This window comes from Lepus europaeus, chromosome 18 (assembly GCF_033115175.1).
Source record: "Lepus europaeus isolate LE1 chromosome 18, mLepTim1.pri, whole genome shotgun sequence".
NCBI lineage: Eukaryota > Metazoa > Chordata > Mammalia > Lagomorpha > Leporidae > Lepus > Lepus europaeus.
In genome coordinates, this window is record NC_084844.1 from 23,598,425 (window position 1) to 23,625,928 (window position 27,504).

General features: G+C 47.2%; 1 protein-coding gene across 1 annotated transcript; it reads right to left on the reverse strand.

The window, feature by feature from the left end:
* Positions 1-1,760: 1,760 nt before the first annotated feature.
* MRPL45 (mitochondrial ribosomal protein L45) lies at positions 1,761-27,121 on the reverse strand. Its single transcript, XM_062215906.1, has 8 exons — positions 27,010-27,121; positions 25,965-26,142; positions 25,454-25,571; positions 18,419-18,517; positions 5,060-5,108; positions 3,500-3,649; positions 2,574-2,747; positions 1,761-2,372 (listed from the first exon to the last, which is right to left on the reverse strand). Exons 1-8 carry the CDS (start codon positions 27,073-27,075, stop codon positions 2,286-2,288), a joined length of 921 nt encoding a protein of 306 aa, XP_062071890.1. The 5' UTR covers positions 27,076-27,121; the 3' UTR covers positions 1,761-2,285.
* Positions 27,122-27,504: the final 383 nt, after the last annotated feature.

The following is a 27,504-nucleotide window of genomic DNA, read 5'->3' on the forward strand; positions in this document are numbered from 1 at the left end:
TTACCCGGCCCTGGTGCCCTGGGCTTTTGGGGCAGTAGGAAGTCTGCTGTTATAGCTCTGGGCTCTGGCTACTCAGCCTGCAGCCTCTGCCAACCACATGCCCCAGGGCAATCCTGGTGGGCCTGGTCTAACTGGGAACAGCAAGGCTTCCCCAACCCTGACTCTCGTGAAATAAACCACAGGAAGAAAAAATAAAGAGTGCTTTTCCTTGATCACTGCTGTTGGCTCTAGCTTATTCATAATAGTGGTTTTCCTTTTCAACGTGTTTAAACAGCAACAGCACATAGACAAGGAAAGAACAATGCCTGCCCCAAAGCCCAAGGCACCAACGCTGCAGGCTTCAGGACATTGGGTAGTCTGGTGAATTCTCTGCCAGTGCCCAGACGACGGCCGACACTGCAGATGGTCTCACCTGGTCCTTCCAGCCAAGCCCTCACATCTGCAGCGATCTGCTCAGCTGGATTTATTCCCAAGGGAAGATGAAAACTGCCCCTTTCCTTTGGCTCCCTGGTGGCAGCTATTGCTTAGGGGCTACTGAGGATTATCTAGGGACCCCCAAGACAGATCCTGGGGAGTGGGATGGAACAGCGTATTTCAAACACTGGCTTTGTATATTCAGAGAAATCAATGCAATGTTTGACCACTAAGTGTCTTTTTGTTTATTTGTTTCTCTGCTTTGCTAACCTGCCAGGATTACCTTCCCTTCATCCAGCTGTGGATTCTGATCAAAGCACTTCTCTTATCTGGCCTTAATCCAGGGCTCAGGCAAATAGGATATGACCAAACCTCACTTGGGCAGTAATGCTCCAAACGGATGTACACTTTAAGCCAAAAGGGTTGACACTAAGTAGCATGATAAGGGTAGCCGTTTGGATTAACCAACCAGTGCTCTTTTTCCTAAGCACGTCCATTTTTGTTTCAATGGTCAGCACATCAGCTATAAAAACATCAGTTTTCCCTGATGAGGCCTGGGTTGCTCGCTGCTTGGCTAAGGTGTGGCTATTGGGAGAATGAAGAGTCAAGTTATTTATTATTGACCTGATTCCAGTTCCTTTAGATTCTACTATGAAAACAAGGTCAGAACAGATTAATCCTTACCTTAAGTGGCAAATTCCTTAAAAGAAAATTCTAGGTTTGAAAATAAAATATGAGAATAAAGGTCCTGTTTTTAAAGATAGGTCCAACCTGCACTGATGAAAGCAATAGTATTAAAAGCCAAGCTTGGGGGCCAGCGCTGTGGTATAGTGGGTAAAGTCTCTACCTGCAACACTGGCATCACATCTGGGTACTGGTTCGAGTCTCAGCTGCTCCACTTCCAATTCAGCTCCCTGCTAGTGGCTGGGAAAGCAGCAGCAGATGGTCCCATCTGGAAGTCCTGCCACCCACATGGGAGACTCAGATGAAGCAGCTGGCTTCAGTCTGGCTCAGCCTACCCATTGCAGCCATTTGGAGAGTGAGCCAGCAGATGGAAGACCTCTCTCTCTCCCTGTCTGTAACTTTACCTCTCAAATAAATAAATAAAATCTTTAAAAAAAAAAAAAAATCTGTCTCTCCCTCTCTCTCTCTCAACTCTGCTTTTCAAATAAATAAAAGAAACCTTAAAAAAAAAAAAAAAAAAAAAAAAAAAAGCCCAGCTTGTAAGCAGGGAACCAAGTCTCACAAATGTTGGCAGCTACTCCACAGCTCTGCCTCTCCCCACACTTCCTAAAGTCTCACCACTAAGAACACAAACCAAAGGCCAAGTGAGAAATAATTTCTTTGGATTTACATTCTTCTATGTGGTTCAGGGTGTCAGTGTGTGAGAAGAGACCCTCTTAAGTAATAACCTATTTTATACACGCTAATTATTCTTCCCAAGTTTGGACTTCCTGGGAGTCAGTCACATCACTTACCAGTAGGTCGCTTTCCACACCTGCCATTTGAAGGCTGTTCTACTCCCGGCCTGAGCCAGGAGAAATGTATAGAACCCATCCACATTTGTCTGATACCTTTATGGTATTTTATTTCAAACTCTTATCCCTGCCCTAAGACTAGAAAGAGATTGCTGCCAGTTTGCTCCCACGGTCCCTGCTGCAGGAAGAACTGGCATCACTGGTCTCTGAAATACACTGCCTTTCATTAAGAAGAAGTCCGTGGTTTTGCATCCCAGCTACTCCTCATCGCAGCCTCCGCCATGGCTGCGGCAAAGTCCATGCAGGACAGGGGAGAACAAAGACGGCCTGGATGACTTCACAGTGTGCAGCAGCTACATCACCCATGTCTCACCCCAACAGTCCTTTTTGCCATTAGGCCAACTGAGGCTTATGGCCCTCTCCTTGTGTTTCTTCATAGTCTTCCCATGGTTTCAGCTGGGGACCAGGGATCATCACCGTCTGAAAGAGCAGAAGGCTGAGTTACCTATCAACCAAGACTATGGCTCACTTAGAAGAGCCTCATCCCAGCCTCTACCCATCTACCATCACTAAGAGGCCCCTTCCCTGGGGGTGCCTCACCCCCTCTCACCACTAGGTGGAGCCTGAGAGGAGGGGTCCTAATGCCTCAGGTCTCAACCACCCACAAGCTAGCTGCCTTACCTTAAGGATGGGCTGCTTCGGGGGCGCCCACGGGGGAACAATCTTGCCATGCATTCTCCAGCTGCCATAGGGGTTCATCAGGTGCTTCTCAAACACAACATATTCCAGGACGTCCTTGGGAACGTCTTCCTGTCCATACATCAACCTGCCAAAGCGGTCATAGATGGCCAGCGCCTGCAAGGGTGACAGAAAAGCTGACCTGTGTTAGTCTTTGTGGGTAGTTATTTTATTTTTGCCACACAACCATAACAGAGTTGTAATGGGCAGAAAAGAACCACCTCAGAAGTCGTAACCTAGGCATAATTGATCACCTGCTGTCGCTTTACTCTTAGAGGTTCTTCAACGGGGTCAGGGAGGGAGGAGTCCAGACCAGGAAGGATGGGAGAGACTGTCCACACACCACGTCTCAGTAGAGCTACAGTTCAGTAGTTGGAAGGGGACAGAGGCAGAGCAAGAAAAGCCACAGCAAACCTCTCTTTGGAACATGCAGTTCTGAGCAGCTGTGCCTGGAACCCCAGAGGCAGAGGCTCAAGGTGAGAGTAAAGAAAAGTGGGGCGGGGCTGGTGCTGTGGCGCAGCAGGTTAAAGCCTTGGCCTGCAGTGCCGGCATCCCAGAGTCCCAGCTGCTCCACTTCCCATCCAGCTCTCTGCTATGGCCTGAAAAAGCAGTGGAGGAAGTCCTTAGGCCCCTGCACCTGTGGGGGGGGGGGGGGGCGGGGGGCGGAGGAAGCTCCTGACTCCTGGCTTCGGATCAGCTCAGTTCTGGCCATTGCAGCCATTTGGGGAGTGAACCAGTGGATGGAAGGCTGCTCTCTCTCTCTGGCTCTACCTCTCTCTGTAGCTCTTCCAAATAAATACAATAAAATCTTTAAAAAAAAGAAGAAAGAAAGAAAGAAAAGTGGGGAGGAAAGCAGACTGCTGGCTCACCTGCCGGGAGTGCATGCGCACAGTGACCTGGCCATACATGTTGCTCTGGTTCACCAAACTTGAGCAGCGCACCTGAACCACCTGAGGGGGTTCTAAAGACTCCACGAAGCGCCAGCGGACAGTCTTATATCTGAGGTCCCAGACCATGTCCTAAGGGCAGAGAAACACAAGCTCAGCTGGGTTTTCCCCGCCCTGTAGGGAAGGGGGTGCCGCCATGCCTGCTCTCACTCCCTCAGTTCCGCAGCCAACAGGCAATGCTTCCCACCAAATGCTCTCCGCTGCCTACTTCCTCTTGTCCCTTGAGCTACCACTTAAGCTCACCTCCCAACTCTCTTTCCACCTCAATCACAACTTAAATACCTATCTACCTCTTCAAGGACTTTTCTCCAAATCAATGAAAACCACATTTAAACTTTTTTTTTTTCTATTTATTTGAAAGGCAGAGAGCTTGACTGGAAGTGGAGCAGCCGGGTCTTGAACAGGTGTCCATATGGGATGCAGGCCCTGCAGGTAGCGGCTTTACCCGCTATGCCACAGCGCCAGCCCTTGAAGACCACATTTAAACTGCCGGCCTTCCCCGTGCACCATTATGTGTCCCATGCACTTTCAAAATCTGCTCATTACCACGAGCACTTTGGTTGCCTGAATGTTTCCTTTCTTCCCCTCACCTTTTAGCAGTAAAAGGTGGAATTTTACATGGACACGAAGGCTAAATTGCTGACTAGACTACCTCTACTTATCTCGGGTGAGAGAGAAACTAAAACTCTCCTGATAGAAACAGCACTGATGGGGACCAGCACTGTGGCACACTGGGTTAAGCTGACGCCCACAGTGCCAGCAACTTTTATGGGCACCAGTTCAAGTCCCAGCTGCTCCACTTCCAATGCAGCTTCCTGCTAGTGCACCTGGGAAAGCAGCGGAAGATGGCCCAAGTGTTTGCAGGCCTTGCTCCCAAGGGGAAATCCAGATGAAGCTGCTGGATCCTGTCTTCAGCCTGGCCCAGCCCTGGTCATTGTAGCCGTTTGGAGAGTGAATCACCAAAATGAAATATATCTTTCTCTCTCTCACTCTTTCTCTGTAACTCTGCCTTTAAAACTCTGCCTTTAAAAAAAAAAAAAAAAAAAAGAAACTGAACTGATGATAGAAACTCAAGTTCTTTTTCTTGACCCTCTAACTAGACCACAGCATCTCCATTCTTGGGAGTCCCCGAAAGCCCCTGGCACCCGTGACTACACAATATAAGCCTCAAGAACTCTTGTTTAAGCCTTCACTATAGCATGGGTGTAGCCCAATGTAGCCCACATCCTGATCTCAGGAACCCTCTGTGGTTTCTGTCCTCCATGTTCAAGGACTCTTTCCTCATTTGCCATAGTCCTTAGAAGAGTCTATGTCACATCATTATCACTCAGCTAAAAACAATGGACCTTAAGCGTGTGCCTTTCATTTCCTGCACTTTCAAAACTGACCTTTTTTTTTTTTTTTTTAAAGAAAAAAATCAGAAACAATATTTAGGATCTGTCTATTCAGCATTCCACACTTCTAAGTAGGATGAGAACCTACCGGGAAACAGTGTTCTGTCACCAAGGTATGAAGCCGTTCGTGGTCTGAGCTAGAACAGAAAGAGATACACATCATCAACTCCTGCTTTTATGACATGTTGTAAGTTGGAAACAGCCCATTTCTTTTATTTTTTTATTTTTTTGACAGGCAGAGTGGATAGTGAGAGAGAGAGACAGAGAGAAAGGTCTTCCTTTTTGCCGCTGGTTCACCCTCCAATGGCTGCTGCGGCCAGAGCATCTCGCTGATCCGAAGGCAGGAGCCAGGTGCTTCTCCTGGTCTCCCATGCAGGTGCAGGGCCCAAGGACTTGGGCCATCCTCCACTGCTTTCCCGGGCCATAGCAGAGAGCTGGCCTGGAAGAGGGGCAACCGGGACAGAATCCGGCGCCCCGACCGGGACTAGAACCCGGTGTGCCGGCGCCGCAGGCAGAAGATTAGCCTGTTAAGCCACGGCGCCGGCCGGAAACAACCCATTTCAAACATTTCCTGCACATCTACAATAAGGCACTATACTTAGCTCTGGGAACACAAAGATGGGCAATGCATCTTTGTTTTATTTACCATCTTTGTTTATTTACCAGAAAACTCTGAGATCTGAAAGCAGAGTAAAATTATGTTTGAATTTCAGAGGCAGAAAAAAACTTCTCTGAAATTACTATACATCCTAGAGCTGGTCAAGAGATCTTTACTAGGGGCTGGCGTTGTGGCACAGTAGGTTAGGTTTCTGCCTGTGATGCTGGCATCCCACATAGGCATTGGCTGCTCCGTTCCAATCTAGCTCCCTGCTAATGTGCCTGGGAAAGATGATCCAAGTACTTAGACCCCTGTACCCACGTGGGACACCTGGATGAAGCTCCTGGATCCTGGATTCAGCCTGGCCTAGGCTTGTCTGTCATAGCCATTTGGGTAGTGAACCAGTGGATGGAAGATTCTATCTCTCTCTCTTTCCTTTTCTCTCTATAACTCTGCTTTAGAAAACAAATAAATCTTTTTTTTTTTTTTTTTTTTAAATAGAGAGACCTTACTGGGCCCTGGGGACCAATCTTTGCTCTAGGCTGGTATGAAGTCTAACACAAAATACAATCAAAAACTCATCTCCTCTTAGCCCTCACAGATCCTCAGTACCAACGTATGTGGCCCTGTACCTCACACTATCATCTTTGAATCCAGTTCAAAGATAATCATCTGTCATTTCTGGTCCCTTCTCTTTCTTTCCCTCCTTCTTCATTACTGCCAGAGTGGCCATATCTTGCTAACTCAGACAGACAGCAAAACTTTGCTCCTGGAGATAAAAGATTTTAGGGGTTCCTAGCTAAGATACAGACTAGTTTCAGTTATACATGCGTGACGTTTCCCCGCAGTTTAATATTTTACAGATATGTTAGCTCTTTGTCCCCTTCAAAAAACCTTGTTCTCGAACCCCAGGGCAGGTAAGAAACTATTTCTTTTTTTTTTTTTTTTATTTTTGACAGGCAGAGTGGACAGTGAGAGAGAGAGACAGAGAGAAAGGTCTTCCTTTGCCATTGGTTCACCCTCCAATGGCCGCCGTGGCTAGCGTGCTGCGGCCGGCACACCATGCTGATCTGATGGCAGGAGCCAGGTGCTTCTCCTGGTCTCCCATGGGGTGCAGGGCCCAAGCACTTGGGCCATCCTCCACTGCACTCCCGGGCCACAGCAGAGAGCTGGCCTGGAAGAGGGGCAACCGGGACAGGATCGGTGCCCTGGCCGGGACTAGAACCCGGGGTGCCGGCGCCGCAAGGCGGAGGATTAGCCTAGTGAGCCACGGCGCCGGCCTAGAAACTACTTCTAAGGTGTCTGCTTCCCTTCCACCTCTCATCCCAATAGAAAAGATTCCAAGTCATTGTCCCAGCGCAGGCCTAGAGTACACTGAGTCTTGCTGACAACCATCATGGTGACCTCCACGGCTGGGAGCTCTGAATGAACTCACTACTCTGGCCTTGAAATCTCCAGTAGAAATAAGTTCCTTATTCTTTCTTTCTTTCTTTTTTTAAGATTTTATTTGAGAGGCCAGCACTGTGGTGTAGCAGGTAAAGCCGCTGCCTGCAGTGCCAGCATCCCATATGGGTGCCGGTTCAAGTCCCAGCTGCTCCATTTCCAGTCCAGCTCTCTGCTATGGCCTAGGAAAGCAATGGAAGATGGCTCAAGTCCTTGGGCCCCTGCACCCACATGAGAGACCTGGAAGAAACTCCTGGCTCCAGGCTTTGGATCAGCGCAGTTCTGGCCGTTGCAGCCAGTTGGGGAGTGAACCAGCGGATGGAAGACCTCTCTCTCTCTGCCTTTCCTTCTCTCTCTGTGTAATTCTTTCAAATAAATAAATAAATCTTTTCCACAATGGTCAGGGCTGGACCAGGTCAAAGCTAGGGGCCAGGAGATTCTTCCAGTCTCCCACATGGGTGAGGGGCCCAAACACTTGGGCCATCTTTGGCTACTTTTCCCCAGGCCATTAGCAGGGAGCTGGACTGGAAGTAGACCGGCTGGGATTTGAACCAGCGCCCAAATGGGATGTTAATATCACAGGCAGCAGCTTTACCACTGTAACACTGGCTCCCTTTTCTTTCTTTTTCTTTGTTGTCTTCTTTTTTTTTTTTTTTTCTTTTTAGATCTATTTATTTATTTGAAGAGAAGAATATGAGAGAGAGAAGAGAAAGAGAGAGAGATAGAGAGAGAGATATATCCTCCATCAGCTGCTTTACTACCCAAATGGCCACTGCAGCAAGGTCTGGGCCAGGCCAAAGCCAGGAGCCAGAAACTCCATCCTGGTCTCTTATACGGGCTCAAGGGCCCAAGCAGTTGGGCCATCTCCTGTTGCTTTCCCAGGCACATTAGCAGGGAGCTGGATCAGGAGCAGAGTAGCTGGGACTCAAACTGGCACTTTGATATGGGATGCAGGCATCACAAGTAGAGGCTTAACTCATTGTATGACTACACTGTCCCCAATAAACTCCATTTTCTGAACTATTTTAAAACAGAACATACATTCAGAAATAAGAGGAAGACATCTGCTTCTACAGCATAATGCACTGAGTTAAAGTAAAACTATCCTACTTTAAGCTATTAATGTTGGATACCATGTAATACAGACACATACACAGATACAGACATGCAGATGCTCCTTAACTCACAATGAGGTTCTGTCCCGACAATGCCACTGTAAATGGAAAGCATCTTTATTTTTATTTATTTATTTATTTATTTTTTATTTGACAGAGTTAGTGAGAGACAAAGAGAAAGGTCTTCCTTCTGTTGGTTCACCCCCAAAATGGCCACTACAGCCGGAGCTACGCCAATCCAAAGCCAGAAGCCAGGTGCTTCCTCCCAGTCTCCCATGTGGGTCCAGGGGCCCAAGCACTTGGGCCATCCTCCACTGCTCCCCAGGCCACAGCAGAGAGCTGGACTGGAAGAGGAGCAACTGGGACTAGAACCTGGCACCCATATGGGATGCCGGCACCGCAGGCGGAGGATTAACCAAGTGAGTCATGGCGCCAGCCCCGGAAAGTATGTTTAATACATTTGATCCACCAAATACCACAGCTTGGTCAAACAACACGCTATACATTACTGGGTGTGTACCCTTGGGATCACGTGGCTGACAGGGAGGTGTGACTTGATCATGAGAGAGTATTGTATCATGTATTGCTAACCTAGGAAAAGCTTAAAATTCAAAATTCAAAGTATGGTTTCTTATATAGCATATCACTTTTGCATAAGTGAAGAGTTGAACCATTAGAAGTTAGGGATCACTTGTACACAATTTTTTTCTTAAGATTTATTTTTATTTATTTGAAAAGCAGAGTTACAGAGAGGCAGAGGCAGAGAGCAAAAGAGAAGTCTTCCATCCGCTGATTTACTCCCCAAAAGACTGCAATGGCTGGAGCTGGACCAATCCAAAGCCAGAAGCCAGGAGCTTCTTACAAGTTTCCCACGTGGGTGCAGGAGCTCAAGGACTTGAGCCATCTTCTACTGCTTTCCCAGGCCATAGCAGAGAGCAGGATGGGAAATGCAGCAGCCAGGACTTGTACTGGTGCCCTTTCGGGATGCCACCACTGCAGGCAGTGGCTTTACCCACTACGCCACAGCGCTGCCCCCCTCCACACACACAATTTTTGATTTATTTATTTGAGAGAGGAAGAGAGAGGGAGAAATAGATCATTCCCCAAATGCCCCAACAGCGGGGGCTAAGCCAGGTCGAAGCCAGGAATCAAGAACTCCACCTGGGTCTTCTGGATGGGTGGCAGGAACCCAAGTACCTGGACCATCATCCACTGCCTCAGGTGCCTGAGCAGGAAGCTAGTTCGGAAGCACAGAGTGGCTGGGCCTTGGATGTGGGCATCCTAAGCAGCAGCTTAACTTGCTGCACCACAACACTTCCTCCTGTACACACATTTTAAAATGTTCTAGCCTTGTTTGCAAGAAAGAAAGGTAATTCCCCAGATGACAGAAAGTAAGAAGCAACTAAGGCCAAAATGGAAAGACTGCAACCTGATACCACAACCGCATAAGGGATGATGAAGGGATTCAGGAATAGACTCTCACGGCGAGGAGCTTACCTTTTCCTGACACCTCGGGCCCTGAAAGGAAAGGGCAGGAAGTGGACTTGATACTCTGTGTAAGCTAGGACTCTCCAAAGGGTCCTGTGCCTGCAGGAAAGGGAGACTAGGAAAACAGTCCACACTTCCACAGACAAAGCTTCTCTGTCTAGGGCTCTGAGGAAAAGGGAAAATAAAAACTGAAAAATTAAAGAAAGCCCTAAGCCCATATTACACTCAGATATAGACACAGAACTTATAATGTAGGAATTCCTGAGCTAAGAAATAAACAGAAGGGGCCAGTGCTGTGGCTGAGGGGGATAAGCCACTGTCTGTAGCACTATCATCCTATACAGGTGCTGGTTCGAGTCCTGGATGCTCCACTTTATTTATTTATTTATTTTTATTTATTTATTTATTTTTGGACAGGCAGAGTGGACAGTGATAGAGAGAGAGAGAGAGAAAAGTCTTCCTTTTGCCGTTGATTCACCCTCCAATGGCCACCGCAGTTGGCGTACCGCGCTGATCCAATGGCAGGAGCCTGGTGCTTATCCTGGTCTCCCATGGGGTGCAGGGCCCAAGCACTTGGGCCATCCTCCACTGCACTCTCTGGCCACAGCAGAGAGCTGGCCTGGAAGAAGGGCAACTGGGATAGGATCGGTGCCCGGACCGGGACTAGAACCCAGTGTGCCGGTGCTGCAAGGCGGAGGATTAGCCTATTGAGCCGCGGCGCCGGCTTGGATGATCCACTTTTGATCCAGCTCCCTAATAATGTGCCTGGGAAAGCAGCAGCAGATGGCTCTAAGTCCTTGGGGGCCCCGTACCCACATGGGAGATCTAGATGAAGCTCCTGGATCCTGGCTTCAGCCTGGCCCAACCCTAGCCATTGGGGCCATTTGGGGAGTGAACTAGTCATAGAAGATCTCTCTCTGTAACTCTGCCTTTCAAATAAATAAATAATGGCTGGCGCCGTGGCTTAACAGACTAATCCTCCGCCTTGCGGCACTGGCATACCGGGTTCTAGTCCCGGTCGGGGCGCTGGATTCTATCCCAGTTGCCCCTCTTCCAGGCCAGCTCTCTGCTATGGCCCGGGAAGGCAGTGGAGGATGGCCCAAGTCCTTGGGCCCTGCACCTGCATGGGAGACCAGGAGAAGCACCTGGCTCCTGCCTTTGGATCAGCACGATGCACTGGCCGCAGCAGCCATTGGAGGGTGAACCAACGGCAAAAAGGAAGACCTTTCTCTCTGTCTCTCTCACTATCCACTCTGCCTGTCAAAAAAAAATAAAAATAAAAAATAAAAAATAAATTCACTAGAAGGATTCAAAGCAGAAAGACTCAGTGAACTTGAGGAAAGTATCCAGTCTGACGAACAAAAAGAATGAAGAACAGGCACTGTGGTGCAGTGATCTGGGCCACTGCTTGGGATGTCTATATGCCAGGTCAGAGAGCTCCTGAGATCAAGTCTCGCCCCACTTCTGATCTAGCTTCCTGCTGATGTACCTGAGAGACAACAGACAATGGCCAGAGTATTTTGGTTCCCGTTACCCACACAGGAGACCCAGATGGAGATCCTGACTTCTGGCTTTGGCCTGGTTCAGCACGGGCTTTTGTATGCATTTGAGGAGTGAACCAACAGATGGAAAAGATCTCTCCCTGTCATTCTCCCTTTCAAATAAATAATCTTTAAAAAAAGAGGAAAAATGCACAGAGCCTGAGGCTGGTGTTGTGGTGTGGCAGGTTGAGCTGTGGCCTGCAACACTGGCTTCCTACATTGGAGTGCAGGTTCAAGTCCCAGCTGTTCTGCTTCCGATCCAGCTTTCTGCTAATGTTTCTGGAAAAGCAGCAGCAGATGGCCCAAGTGCCTGGGACCCTGCCACCCATGTGGGAAATCCAGGTGGAGTTCCAGGTCCCTGACGTCCGCATGGCCCGGACTTGGCTGTTGCACCCATCTGAGGAGTGAACCAGCAGATGGAAGATATTTTTCTCTTTCTCTCTGTCTCCCCTCTCTGTCATTATGCCTTTTGAATAAATAAATCTTTTTAAAAGGCACACAGAGCCTGAAGGACTTGCTAGATATCATCAAGTATACCAATACACATCACAGGAGTTTCAGAAGAAGTGAGAAAAGGGCAAGAAATTCTTCTGAAAAAAAAATTCTGGGGCCAGCGCTGTGGTGCAGCAGGTAAAGCTGCCGCCTGCAGTGCTGGCATCCCATACAGGCTGCTCCACTTCCTGTCCAGCTCTCTGCTGTGGCCTGGGAAAGCAGTAGAAGATGGCCCAAGTGCTTGGGCCCCTGCACCCACATGGGAGACTCGGAAGAAGCTCCTGGCTTCATATTGGCCAAGTTCTGTCCATTGTGGCCATTTGGGGAGTGAACCAGTGGATGGAAAACACCCCCATCCACCCACCCTGCCTCTGCCTCTGCAACTCCACCTTTCAAATATATAAATAAATCTTTAAAAAATTAATTTTGGAGGCTGGGAAGTCCAAGATCACAGTGCTGGCATCCTCGAAGATGGTGCCTTCTTGCTGCATCTTCAGTGAGTGGAACAGGCACATAAGCTTCCCCAGGGCTCTTCTGTATGAACACTAAGCCCATTTATGAGGGCTCCATTCTCACAATCTGATTAGCTAAAACGCCACACAGCTTAACACCATCACCTTAGAGGTGAGGATTTCAACACAGAAATTCAGGAGCAAGAGACCATGAACATTCAGGCCACCTCATTAGAATAGGCAAATTCACAGGCAGGAAGTAGAATGAGGTCACCAGAGTCTATGGGTAACTACTCTTTAATGGGTACATTCTGGAAATGGGTAGTGGAAATGGTTGTACAACATCGTGAAAGTATTTAATGCCACCAAATTATACATTTCAAAAGGTTTTAAGTGGAGGCAAGCGTTTGGCACTTGGGACATCTACATTCCTTTTCAGAGTCCCTGGGGTTGAGTCCCAGCTCCACTTCTGATAGAGCTACCTGGATGGGAGCAGATAATGCCTTAAGTACATGGGTCCGTGTCACCCACATGGGAGTCCTGGATGGAGCTCCATGTTCCTGGCTGTAGCCTAGCCTAGCTCTGGTTGTTGCAGGAATTTGGGGAGTAAACCAGCAAATGGAAGATCTCTGTGTCTCTGCCTTTCAAATAAAATGAAATAACGAAAAAAAAAAAAAAAAAAAACAACTGGTAGTTAAACAAAACATGCAGGCTAGGGCAGGCAACATGGCACAGTGGATTAAGCCGCTGCTTGGGATCCTGTATCCTATCATGGAGTGCCTGGGTGCAAGCCTTGGACACTCCACTTCCAGCTAACACACCTATGAGTAAGCAAATGATGGCCCAAGTACTTGAGTTCCTGTCACCCATGTGGGAGACCCGGATGGAGATCCTGGGGAGTGAACCAGAAGATGGAAGATCTCTCCATCTCTACCATTCTGCCTCTCAAATAAATGAAAGAAAGAGAGAGAGAGAGAGAGAGAGAGAGAGAAGAGCAGACATAGAGAAAGATAAGAATTAACCAAAACAGAAAGAAAAAAATAAGACAGGGGTGACTTGCACTGTATTCCTCCTGGCTGCCCACCAGCCCAGCCCATCAGACAGGGACTGAGTCAGATGAAGAGTGTTCTCTCATCTCTGTCTCTCTTGGTCTGTCTTGTTTTCTCTGTATCTCACATAAAAGGTCCTCGGGGCTGGCGTTGTGGCACAGCGGGTAAAGACGCCGCCTGCAGTGCCAGCACCCCATATTGGCACCGGTTCCAGTCCAGGCTATAGCACTTCTGACCCAGCTCTCCACTATGGCCTGGGAAAACAGTAGAAGATGGCCCAAATCCTTTGGCCCCTGCACCCATGCGGGAGACCCAGAGGAAGTTCCTGGCTCCTGGCTTCAGATGGGCTCAGCTCTGGCCGTTGCAGCCAACTGGGGGGTGAACCAGGGAATAGAAGACCTCTCCCTCTCTCTCTGCCTCTCCTTCTCTCTCTGTGTAACTCTGACTTTCAAATAAATAAATACATCTTAAAAAGAAATAAGAAAAAACAGGGGCCAGTATTGTTGTGCAGCAAGTTAGGCACCACATGCAATGCCAGCATCCTGTATCAGTGCCAGTTCAAGTCCTGGCTGCTCCACTTCAACCCAGCTTCCTCCTAATGCAACTGGGAAAGCAGTGAAAAGTGGTCCAAGTGCCTGGGCCCCTACACCCACATGAGTGTAGTTACAGGCTCCTGGCTTCAGCCTGGCCCAGGCCCAGCCATTGCAGCCATTTGGAGCGTAAACCAGCGGATGGAAGATCTCTTTCTGTCTCTCCCTCTCTCTGTAACTCTTTCAAATAACTAAACAAATCTTTAAAAAAAATACAAGTTTTGAAGTCATAAGAAACAGATTTTAAAATAATTGTGAATAATATATTCAATAAATTAAATCACAAAAAAGATTTTTAGCAGAGAGATGAACACAAAGTCAAATGAAAATCCTGAAAGTGAAAAACAGAGAATAAATATAAAATTAAGAATTCAATAGGCAAATTTAACAGCAGTTTAGATATAATTGAAAAGAGGACAGGAAGACAGAGCAGAAAATATCCAGACTAAAGTGGGAGGGGGAAAAAAAGATTGGAAAAATATAAAAGGGAGCTTGGGACATATTTGGCACACAAGTGAAAAGATCTAACACCAGGAGATGGGAAAGTGGAGCAGAAGCAACATTTGAAGAGATAGTCTGAGAATTTTCCAACACTGACAAAAAAAAAGCACGCAGCGATTTAAAAAGCAAGAGGAAGCCATAGCAGGATAAAGATGCACACAAACACCTCCGGTATATAATAGTGCAGTGCTGCATACTTAAGGGAAAGAAAGAAATTTTCAAAGCAGCCTGAGAAAAAGAAACAACAAGACAAACTAGCTAATTTCTCAACTGACACAATACAATCAAAAGATGACATCTTCAAAATGCTGATAGAAAACAATCACCAGGGACCGGCGCAGTGGGTTAAGGCCCTGGCCTGAAGCACTGGCATCCCATATGGGTGCAGGTTCGAGACCTGGCTGCCCCACTTCCAATCCAGCTCTCTGCTATGGCCTGGGAAAACAGTAGAAGATGGCCCAGGTCCTTGGGACCCTGCCCCCACATGGGAGACCCAGAAGCTCCTGACTCCTGGCTTCGGATCGGCACAGCTCCAGCTGTAGCTGCCAATTGGGGAGTGAACCAGAGATGGAAGACCTGACTCTCTCTCTCTCTGCCTCTCCTCTCTCTGTGTAACTCTGACTTTCAAATAAATAAATAAATCTTAAAAAAAAAAAAAAAAAAGAAAACAATCACCAACCAGGAATTCTCTACCCAAATTACTTAAGTGTTTCTTATAATTGCACGTCAAGAGTGCATGTTAAATAATTATTAAAAGCTAAAAGAACACAAGTAGAGGGAAAAAAAAAAAAGGAAGAAGGAAATTATATCACTCTAATAAATGAAAGGAGAAAAAGAAAAATCATGTGACAGAAAAAAATCCAGTACACAAAGAACATCAAACAATAAAGATAGTAGATTGCAAAAAGATATACAATATTGTTCATGTGAATTTTTTAGATACATAAAATAATGTGGCACAATTATGGACTAATATTGTTTATAGATGCATACATGCATGCTTGTGGTGAAGGTATTAAAATATGCATGAAATGATTCATAGGAATGTGGTTATCTCTAGGGAGAGAAAGGATGAGAGATGGAGCTTTAGGTATAACGCTTTCTCTTCCTCTTATTCCAAATTATGGATTTTGAAGCAAATATTGCAAAACATAAATATCCATGAACTTGAAGATTACTTTTTTTTTTAATAAAGATTTATTTATTTACTTGAAAGGCTGAGTTACAGAGACAGAGACCGAGACAGAGAAAGAGAGATCTTCCATTTTCTGGCTCACCCTCCAAATGGCCACAATGGCTGGGGTTAGGCCAATCTGAAGCCAGGAGCCAGGAGCTTCCTCCGAGTCTCCCACAAGGGAGCAGGGGCCCAAGCATTTGGGCCGTCCTCCGCTGCTTTCCCAGGAGCATTAGCAGGGAACTGGATTGGAGTGGAGTAGCAGGGCCATGAATCTGCGCCCATATGATGCTGGCATTGCAGGCAACAGCTTTACCTGTGACGCCACAGTGCTGGCCCCAAACAGTAGTTTTTTTAATGTTTAAAATAGTTCACAATTTAGCCGGCGCCTCGGCTCAACAGGCTAATCCTCCGCCTTGCAGCGCCGGCACACCGGGTTCTAGTCCCAGTCGGGGCACCGGATTCTGTCCCGGTTGCCCCTCTTCCAGGCCAGCTCTCTGCTGTGGCCCGGGAGTGCAGTGGAGGATGGCCCAAGTGCTTGGGCCCTGCACCCCATGGGAGACCAGGAGAAGCACCTGGCTCCTGCCATTGGATCAGTGCGGTGCGCCGGCCGCAGCGCGCCAGCACGGCAGCCATTGGAGGGTGAACCAACGGCAAAGGAAGACCTTTCTCTCTGTCTCTCTCTCACTGTCCACTCTGCCTGTCAAAAAAAAAAAAAAAAAAAGTTCACAATTTAAAAACTCTTTTTAAGAAATAAAAGTAAAAAGTAATAATTAATGGATTTTAGAGAGGAGTTTGACATGTACTCCTGACTTGCTAAAGCATAGGCATGGCAGCTATTGCCCAAAGACCATCAGTTGTAGCCCAGGATTATTCGTGGGGTTGGCATTGAGGCCCAGTGGGTTGGGCTGCCACCTGTAATACCGGCACCCCATATGAGCGCTGGTTTGAATCCCAGTGGCTTCACTTATGATACAGCTCCCTACTAATGCACCTGGGAAGGCAGAGAAGGATGGTGCACGTGCTTGGACCCCTGTCACCTATGTGAGACACCGGGATGAAGCTCCTGGCTTCAATCTGGCCCAGTCCCAGCTTTGCGGCCATTTGGAGAGTAAACCAACAGATAAAAGATCTCTCTCTCTCTCTCTGTGTTTCCCTCTCTAAAAAGAAAAAAAAAAGCAAAACAAAAAAAAGACATTTCAGCCTGGATTCAGGGCCCACCCTAATCCAGGATGAGGTTTAAAAAAAAAATTATTCCAGGTTCCTCATGTTGATTTTTTCATCTTCCTGAAAGTCCTGACTTGGTGAAACAAAAAAAGTTGGAAATATTCAAAAGACACTTATTCAAAATAACTAAGGAGGGGCTGGCACCGTGGCACAGTAGGTTAAGGCCCTGGCTGATTTGTGTTCCTGCTGCTCCACTTCTTTCTTTCTTTATTTTTTTTAAAGATGCATTTATTTGAAAGACAGAGTTACAGAGAGAGGTAGAGCCAGAGAAAGAGAGGTCCTCCATCTGGCTCGCTCCCCAAATGACTGCATGGACAGAGCTGAGCTGATCCAAAGCCAGGAGACAGGAGCCTCCTCCAGGCCTCCCACGCGGGTGCAGGGGTCCAAGGACTTGGGCCATTCTCTACTTCTTTCCCAGGCCATAACAGAGAGTTGGAACAGGGTTGGGAGCAGCCAGGACTTGAACTGCCACCCTTATGGGACGCTGGCGCTGCAGGCTGGAGCTTTAATCCGCTGTACCACAGCGCCAGCCCCACTGGCTACTCCACTTCTGATTCAGCTCCCTGCTAATGCACCTGGGAAAGCAGTGGAGGATGACCCAAGTCTTTGGGCCCCTGTAACTGTGTGGGAAGCCCAGAGGAAGCTCCCAGTTCCTGGCTTCGGATCATCTCAGATCTGGCTGTTGCAGCCATTTGGAGAGTGAACCAGTGGATGGAAGACCTCTCTGGCTCTACCTCTCCCTGTAATCCTGCCTTTCAAATAAATAAAATAAATATTGAAAAAAAAATAGCTAAGGAAAAAGAAATGTACATATACAAGACAAATCCACAAAAAGGGTCAGGATGAATGAAGGGGCCAGACAGGGTGAGGACTGTAGCCAGCCTAGCATAGAATCCCATTGCTTGCAGGTAGAACTAAGGCTCAGCGGGTTAACGTACTGGCCTGAAGCGCCAGCATCCCATATAGGCACCAGTTCGTGTCGCAGATGCCCATCTCCCAATCCAGCTCTCTGCTATGGCCTGGGAAAGCAGTAGAAGATGGCCCAAGTCCTTGGGCCCCTGAACCCATGTGGAAGACCTGGAAGAAGCTCCTGGCTCCTGGCTTCGGATTGGTGCAGCTCTGGCCATTGCAGCCATCTGGGGAGTGAACCAGTGGATGGAAGACCTCTCTCTCTATCACTGCCTCTCTCTCTAACTCTGTCTTTCAAATAAATAAAATAAATCTTTAAAAAAAAAAAAAAAAAAAGACCAAAGGGTCAAAACTCCCAGTAATAGGGAAGGGTGTCAAGGATAGCTGAAGGGAAGGTGTTTGGCACAAAGGTTAAAACCCTGCTTGGGACACTCAAATCCCATACTGGAGTGCCTGAATTCAAATCCCAGCTCCACTTCCAATTCTAGCTTCCTGCTAATGCACCACTCTGGGAAGCGGCAGCTGATGGCTCACGTACTCCGGTCCCTGCCACCCACGTGGGTGATCCAGACTGAGGCTCTGGCTCCCAGCTTTGGCCTGGGCCAACCTTAGCTGTCACAGGCATTGGGAAGTTAAAGCAGTGATGGGAGATGTCTCTGTCTCTATGCCCTTCAAATAAAATTAAATATACACACACACACGCACACAAAAGGGCAGCATCAGTCACTAATTAAGCTCTTCAGAGAATTCGCTCTCTCTTCTTACCTAAAAGCTAAGGAAAACATCTGTTAAAAAAGGCAAAACAACATACTGTGTCTAGAATAATAGTTGCTGCTAAGAAAAGGTATAAAACAGGGAGCTCACTTACTTGTTCAGACAAAGGTGGGCTTCAATGAAGATATCCTTAGCTTTTTCTGGGAAGTCCTTTGTTTTAAAATTAGCATCATATTCTCTTATCTTCCGGATTCTGTAAAATTAAGCCTGAGAATCAATTTTAAAGACAACATCATCCAATTTCCCTAACTCATAACTTAATCTCTATTAATATCTGTCCACTTATTCAATAATTTTTTCTTGAATGTGTCAAGTCTTGTAAATTTAATCTTCTAATTCTCTTAAATCAATCATTTTGAAAAAGGACCAAGCTTTTGTCTTTTTTTCTGAAGTGAAACTTCAGAATTCTGGTATAGGTTTCATAAAGGATCAAGAGTCAGAATGGATCAAGAAGGGCTGGCACTGTGGCCCAGTGGGTTAAAGCCCTGGTCTGCAGCACCAGCGTCCCATATGGGCACTGGTTTAAGTCCTGGGTGCTTTACTTCCAATCTAGCTCCCTGTTAACGTGCCTGGGAAAGCAGTAGAGAATGGCCTAAGTGCTTGGGCTCCTGCACCCACGTGGGAGACCAGGAAGAAGCTCCTGGTTCCTGGCTTCAGATCATCTCAGCTCCGGCCGTTGCGGCCATCTGGGGAGTGAACCAGCAGATGGAAGACCTCTCTCTGTCCCTATCTCTCTCTGTAATTCTGTGTTTCAAATAATAAATCTTAAAAAAAAAAAAATTTAACAACATTAAAACAGATAATAAAACTTTTGAAGGGGATGGCACTGTGGCACAGAGGGCTAAAAGCCCTGGCCTACAGTGCCGGCATGCCAGATGGGCACTGGTTTGAGTCCCAGCTGCTCCAGTTCCAATCTAGCTCTCTGCTATGGCCTGGGAAAGCAGTAGAAGATGGCCCAAGTCATTGCACCCCAGCACCCACATGGGAAACCCAGAAGAAGCTCTTGGCTCCTGGCTTTGGATCAGCACAGCTTCAGCCATTGTGGCCATTTGGGGAGTGGACCAGCAGATGGAAGACCTCTCTCTGTCTCTACCTCTCTCTGTAACTCTTTGATATAAATAAATATTAAGAAAAAAAAAAAACACTTTTGAATTGAGTAAAAAATTCTATCACAGAATTCCTTTTCCAAAGATTTATTTATTTGATCTTTTTTTTTTTTTTCTTTTTTTTTAAACAGGCAGAGTGGACAGTGAGAGAGAGAGACAGAGAGAAAGGTCTTCCTTTGCCGTTGGTTCACCTTCCAATGGCCACCGCGGCCGGCACACAGCGCTGATCTGATGGCAGGAGCCAGGTGCTTCTCCTGGTCTCCCATGCGGGTGCAGGGCCCAAGCACTTGGGCCATCCTCCACTGCACTCCCTGGCCACAGCAGAGAGCTGGCCTGGAAGAGGGGCAACCGGGACAGAATCCGGCACCCCGACCGGAACTAGAACCTGGTGTGCCAGCGCCTCAAGGCGGAGGATTAGCCTAGTGAGCCGCGGCGCCGGCCCTTATTTGATCTTTTTTAAAGATTTATTTTCTTTATTTACTTGAAAGGCAAAGTGACTCAGAGAAGGGGAGAGACGGATATTTCTTGTGTTAGTTCACTCCCCAAATGGCCACAATAACCAGGACTGGGCCAGTCTTAAGTCAGGAGCCAAGAACTGCATCAGGTCTCTCACATGGGTGGTAGGAACTCAAATACTTTAGCCATCATCAGCTTCTTTCCCAGGCACGTTAGCAAACAGCTGGACTGGAAGTTTTTTCAGACCTGCGAGATCTCATTTATTTAACATGCAAACTTTCCTAAGAAGTTGCTGGAGAATATATAGCCCCAAAGTCATGAAATAAATGATGAAAGTAAGAAACACGGGATCCAGGAAACAGAGAATACAGCATAGGTAATATCAGGATGTTGATAAAAGTAGATCCCAGGGACGGCATTGTAGTGCAGCAGGTTAAGCCACCACTTAGGATACTGGAGTGTGGGTTTGAGTCGTAGCTACTACACTTCTGACCCAGCTGCCTGCTAACACATCCTTCAGGCAGCAGAAGATGGCTCAAGTGTTTTGGCCCCTGCTGCCCACATGGGAGATCGAGATTAAGTTTTGGGCTCCCAGCCTCTGGTCCAGGCCTCGCTCCTGCAGGCATCTAGGAAGTGAACCCGTGGATATGGAATCTTTCTCTTTTTATTGCTCTGCTTTTCAAGTAGATGAAAATAATAAACATTTAAAAACAACAACAAAAAAAGCAGAGCTCAAGATATACAGTGGGCCTAAAGGGCAAGTAGACAATATTGAAACAGGTGAGAAGGCTCAGGAGCGATTTCTTCTTGAAGAAATTGAGAGGCCAACACTGAGGCACAGTGGGTAAAGCTGCCACCTGCAGTGCTGGCACTCCAAATGGGCACCGGTTTGAGTCCCAGCTGTTCTACTTCCAATCCAGCTCTCTGCTATAACCTGGGAAAGCAGAAGTTGGCCCAAGTCCTTGGGCCCCTGCATCTGCATGGGAGACCCAGGAGAAATTCTTGGCTCCTGGCTTCAGATAGGCGCAGCTCCAGCCATTTGAGCCATTTGGGGAGTGAACCAGCAGATGGAAGACCTCTCTCTCTCTCTGCCTCTATTTTTCAAATAAATAAATAAATCCTTAACAAAAAAAAAAAAAAGAAATTAATAAAATTCTTAATATTTTGAATGCACTGTAAGCAAAATAAAAGACACTTTAACTTCAGGAAAAAAAAAACACCTTATGCAAGAAAAGTAATCAGAATGACTCAGTAATCAATATGACTCAGGTGTGAACAGTATTTTTATAATTATAATAATGTAGGCCGGCACTGTGGCTCAACAGGCTAATCCTCCGCCATGCGGCGCCAGCACACCGGGTTCTAGTCCCGGTCGGGGTGCCGGTTCTGTCCGGTTGCTCCTCTTCCAGGCAAGCTCTCTGCTGTGGCCCGGGAGTGCAGTGGAGGATGGCCCAAGTGTTTGGGCCCTGTGCCCGCATGGGAGACCAGGAGAAGCACCTGGCTCCTGATCAGCACAGCACGCCGGCTGCAGTGGCCATTGGGGGAGTGAACCAATGTAAGGAAGACCTTTCTCTCTGTCTCTCTCTCTCACTGTCCACTCTGCCTGTCCAAAAAAAAAAAAAAAAAAAAATTATAATAATGTAAATAAGAATTCTGATTGACTCAGGTGTTAATAGAAATACATTAAAAGGATGAGTGACACTTTAATAATGCAGAATTTATTCCAGGAATAGTAGATAGGTTTAACATTAGAAAATCAGTTAATGTCATATGCTGCATCAACAGAATAAAGGACGGGGGCCGGTGGGAAAAGCTGCCACCTGCAGTGCCGACATCCCATATGGGCACCGGTTCGAGTCCTGGCTGCTCCACCTCCAATCCAGCTCTCTGCTATAGCCTGGGAAAGCAGTGGAAGATGGCCCAAGTCCTTGGGCCCCTGCACCCAAGTTCGAGACCTGGAAGAAGCTCCTAGCTCCTGGCTTTGGATCAGCACAGCTCCGGCCATTGTGGCCATCTGAGGAGTGAACCAGTGGATGGAAGACCCCTCTAACTCTCTGCCTCTGCTTCTCTGTAACTCTGCATTTCAAATAAATAAACAAATCTTTAAAATAAAATAATAAAGGACAAAAAGAAAAAAAAAACATAGAATAAAGGACCAATATCACATGATCATCTCAATAGTCACAGATAAAGTATTTAACAAAAGTCAACACCCGGAGTTGGTGTTCTAATGTAGTAGGCTAAGCCTCCGCCTGCAACAACAGCATCCCATTTGGGTGCCGGTTGAAGTCCCAGCTGTTCTACTTCTGATCCAGCTCCCTGCTAATGCTCCTGAGAAAGCAGAAGATAGGCCCAAGTACTTGGGCCCCTGAACTCATGTGGGAGACCCGGATGAAGCTCCTGGCTCCTGGCTTCAGCCTGGCCCAGTCTCAGCCATTGTGGCTATTTGGGGAATGAACTAGTGGATGGAAGATATCTCTCTCTCTCTCTCTCTCTTTCTCTCTCTCCTCCTACTCTCTGTAACTCTTTCAAAAAAAAAAAAAATCTTAAAAAAAAAAAAAGAAAGAAAGTCAATATCCTTCCACATCTTTCCACCTGAGCTGTGCCAGCACCTTTCTCTCTCCCTGGAATGCTAGTCCTCACTACAATCCTCCACCCAGCTAACTCCAGTGCTTCAGGTTGCAACTTCAAATACCAACTCTTCAAGTTCGCCTTCCCTAATCTCCCACACCAGGTTGTCTTTCCGTGTCTTATGCTCTCAACAGCACTCATGCTTCACCATACCTATCATTATTTAAGTGTGTGCAATCAGTATTTACTGACAGTTTTCTCCCCCTAGGTGGTAACTCCCTATATCACGTGTGTTTTGTTCATCATCTTCATGGACCTTACCAATTAAGAGGTCGTGGTCCAAGAAGGAAATATATGAAAGGCAATCACTGCAGAAGACAGCTGTTAGAAGTAGTAAGAATAAATGTGCAATGAATATTCTAGCCAAGGGTAGCACCAAAAAGCCAGGAAGGCCTAAAAGCAGACAGGCTGCTTGAAGGGGTCTTGAAGAATGAGTTGGAATTATTAGCTAAAGAAAGGAGAAAAAAGACATTTTCAGGCAAAGGAAAGGAAAGGATGTGCAAAGACACAGAAGTGGGACATACTTCCGTAAAGGAAGTGGCCATTAAGTTAGGACATGCTGTCATTTAGGAGGAGAAAAATGGAGTAAGGGGCAAGAGATGATGATGGAAACAAAAGTAAGGGGCTGATTATACGTAAGCCTTACATATCATTGAAGAAATCTGGACTTATTCTTCAGGTAACAGGGAGCCATGAAAGTTTTGAGCAGGGAAGACAACATGATGAGATTGTATTTAGAGAATTAAGTCATGGCCATGTAAAGAATCAACACTGAATGAATATACTTGCACACATAAACCTACACATGACCCTAAAAAACCTGATTTAGATATAGTTAAGAGGTGCGATGAGGAATACTGAATGATTTTTGTCCCTTTAACCAAGAGAGACTAAGAAAATATTCTCAGGGTTGGCATTCTGGCATATTGGGTGAGGCTGCTGCCTGGGATGCCAGCATCCCTTGTGGCACTGGTACATGTCCCAGCTGATCCAACTCCTTGCTAATGTGCCTGGGAAAACAGTGGAAGATGGCCCAGGCCCTTGTGCCCCTGCCACCCACGTGGAAGGCCTGGAGGAAGCTCCTGACTTCAGACCGGCCCTGCTCTGACTGCTGCAACTATTTGGGGAGTGAACAAGCAGATAGAAGATCTCTTTCTCTCTGTAAGTTCTGCCTTTCAAATAAATAAATGAATTTTTAAAAAAGAAAAGGTTCAGGCTTCTGTGCCTTATCTAAGGATAATTAGCTCCCTAGAAGAGATCTTGACCCTTTTTGGCTTTTCGTACTCTCTGAAGTTTAAACTATAAGACACTTCTCATATAAATATGCTCTTCTATTATCACTTTAAGCATTGAATTATGTGATCCAAAAAGGGTCCCACATAATCCAAAGTCAATTCCCTGATGTGACAAGAATTACCAATAGAGGCTGGCGCCAAGGCTCACTTGGCTAATCCTCTGCCTGCGGCGCCGGCACCCCAGGTTCTAATCCCGGTTGGGGCGCCAGGTTCTAGTCTTGGTTACTCTTCTTCCAGTCCAGCTTTCTGCTGTGGCCCGGGAGGGCAGTGGAGGATGGCCCAAGTGCTTGGGTCCCTGCACCCGCATGGGAGATCGGGAGGAAGTACCCGGTTCCTGGCTTTGGACCAGCGCAGCACCGGCCATAGTGGCCATTAGGGGAGTGAACCAACGGGAGGAAAACCTTTCTGTCTCTCTCACTGTCTATAACTCTCTCTCTCACTGTCTAACTCTGTCAAAAAAAAAAAAAAAAATTACCCATAGAGACAGGCTGCTAGGGATCAGAATGCTCATACTATTTTGTATTAATCATAGACTCTATTACAGAGGAAAAAAAAACATTGTCCAGTTATTAAGGGAGTGAAATTCAAATCAATTAACCAAAGGTAGCCTCTGAGGGATAAAGTAGCAACAAGAACTTTTATTCTGGGGCCAATGTTTGGCTCAGGGGTTAAGACACCACTTGGCGTGCCTGCATCTGATGCTGGAGTGCCTAGGTTTGAGTCCCTGCCCTGCTTTTCATTTAGCTTCCTGCTAACGTGTTTCTTAGGAGGCAGTAACTGACAGCTCAACTACTAGAGCTCCTCCTGGCTTTAAGCTGGCCCAGCCCTGGGCATTTGTGGACATTTGAAGGGTGAACCAGTGGATGGAAGATTTCTCTCTCTCTGTCACTCTGCCTTTCAAATAAATTTTTTAAAAATTAAGAAATTTGGGGGCTGTCACTGTGCCATAGTGGGTAAAGCTGCTGCTTGCAGTGCTGGCATCCCATGTGGGCGCCGGCTCAAGTCCCGGCTGCTCCACTTCCAATCCATCTCTCCACTATGATCTGGGAAAGCGGTGGAAGATGGCTCCAGTCCTTAGGCCCCTGCACCTTTGAGGGACCCAGAAGAAGCTCCTGGCTTCGGATCAGCACAGCTCCGGCCACTGCGGCCATCTGGGGAGTGAATCGGTGGATGGAAGACCTCTCTCTCTTGGCCTCTGCATCTCTGTAACTTTGCTTTTCAAATAAATAAATAAATCTTTTAAAAAATTAAGACATTTTTATTCTTTTTTTTTTTTTGACAGGCAGAGTGGACAGTGAGAGAGAGAGAGACAGAGAGAAAGGTCTTCCTTCCTCCAATGGCCGCTGCGGTTGACGCGCTGCGGCCAGCGCACTGCACTGATCCGATGGCAGGAGCCAGGTGCTTCTCCTGGTCTCCCATGGGGTACAGGGCCCTAGCACTTGGGCCATCCTCCACTGCACTCCCTGGCCACAGCAGAGAGCTGGCCTGGAAGAGGGGCAACCGGGACAGAATCCGGTGCCCCAACCGGAACTAGAACCCGGTGTGCCGGCGCCACAAGGTGGAGGATTAGCCTAGTGAGCCGCGGCACCGGCTAAGACATTTTTATTCTAATATTGATTTCTGGTTGTTTCAGACACCTACGACAATTGTGATGCCACGTTCTTCTTCAATCGCTCAGTTCTCTGGCTTAGTCCTTCCTTGGAAAGAGATGACATGCGAGCATCACCCTCAGGAGGAACATAAGCATCAAAGATACCAGCTGTAATGACAGAAGAAGGAAACAAAGTGTTAGAAGATTGAGAAAAAGTCGCTTTCCCATAAAAAACTGGGAAGGATCCTGGATTTAAAGTAGACTAATGAAATAGACTTCCATATTGAGGGAAATTCATTACACTAGAGGAAAAAAAGAGTAAGTCTTCTCTCAGAGCTTCAGTTTCTACAAATTTCCTACTTTCATCCTAGGAATAGTATGAAAACAAGAGCAAAAAGATGACCTCCGTGAAATACAGTGTACATGAAGTAAAGCAGTATGGAGGCTTAACTGATTTAATGATTAACTGAATGCTATCAATCATAGTCCAAATTATTCCAGGCCCATAAGATCTCTGACAGAAGGAAATTGGTTTAGAGTCCCAGAGATGCCACATCTCACCTGTACAGGCCAGATGTATGGGCCGCTCCAAACGTTCTGGAGGAATGACCAATCCTGCTTTCCGGGCATGTTCCATAAACTCCTTTTCTGTTCTGTATTTGGGTTCATAAGGAGGGGGTGTGAACCGTTTTTTAGTTCTCACTGGAACTACAGCTGTCAAGTGAGTCACCAGGACGGGCTGGAAGGCAAGGAAAAGGTTAGGATATAGGTAACTTGGGAAAAAGCGAGTATCCTGAGCAAAATCTTATAGAAAGAGCATATCCAAATAACGTTTCAGAAACAATTATAAATTAATTATCAAGGGAGAAATGCACTGTTACCCGAAGACATATGGTGTCTAGCACTGGATGATAGTTCCCAACCTTTATTAACATCACTCAGCATTTACTAAAGGCGTTCCTTTACCGTTTCCAAAGCACCGAATTATGCTAACGCTCAGGGAGGCAGAGTAGATAGAAGCAAGGCTTCTGCTTTCAAAGAACTTTCAGTCTGACGGGAAACTTAAATACCAACCTGACACTAAGATTGGCTGAACGCTTTACCAAAACAAAGTCTTCCTGGCATCTCCTCCCCACTGAGTCAGACTACATTTTGTTCAGTCTATGGGGAGTTCCGCCGCAAATTTAATTGTCTTCCAGCTCATAACTGATCAATAAGCTCTTCAAAAACCAGTAGTCCTTTTCTCTCTGATCATGAGATTTGCTCAGGCAAGGGCGATGATAATATGGGACTCTTTCCTTCCACTTCGGACAACTCTTCAGGATCTAAGAGAAGCGAGCCCGCATCCAAGCCGTCACTTCTTCCCTTTTTAATACCCGCACACCAAACACACACAAACCAAATGGAAGTAAATTCCCACGCACTGTCTCCCCACCCCACCACTGAGCACAGTAGCTGGGATCCCGCCCACTTCAAACTCTCACTCAACCTGGGTCTGACTCGAATCGCCCGGGCTCACCAAGGACAACTGCACGGAGAGAATTCCCGTTCTACTCTGTCCTCCTCTTCCAGCCCATAGAGCCCCATCCGCCCCGTCCCTACCCACCTGCCGAGACCACCATCCCACAGCTTTGGATAAACAGGACAATCCCCGAGGCATGGGGGCAGCCATTTTGCTCGCGCAAAGGTTGCCGGGAGGCGGGCTGACAAGGAAGAGCGTAGGGTAACAGAGAAGGAGCATAGGGCGGAGCTAGCGCGGGAGTGGAATTTTCCAGGGCGCGCGCCCTCCGCCGAAACGTGCGCCGCGCGGACGCGCACGTCCTCTTGGGGGTAAGGGTGGGGAGGGCGGAGTACGGTCGCGGTCGCGCGTGCGCAGTGAGAGGGGGTTGGGGGTAGGGTGAAACGCACGGCTGTCACGCGCCAGCCGGAGCGAGCTAGAGGTCGAGCTGCGCCTGCGCGCGAGGTTGTCTGGCGTCCAGGGGCTCCTGCATTCCTATGGGCTTGTCGCATTTCTGCGCTTTATTTCTCTCCGGTACGAAATGAGATGTTTTCCCTCGGAGGTCAGGGAACTCTGAGGCAAGTGTTTTCCTTCAATGCCCGG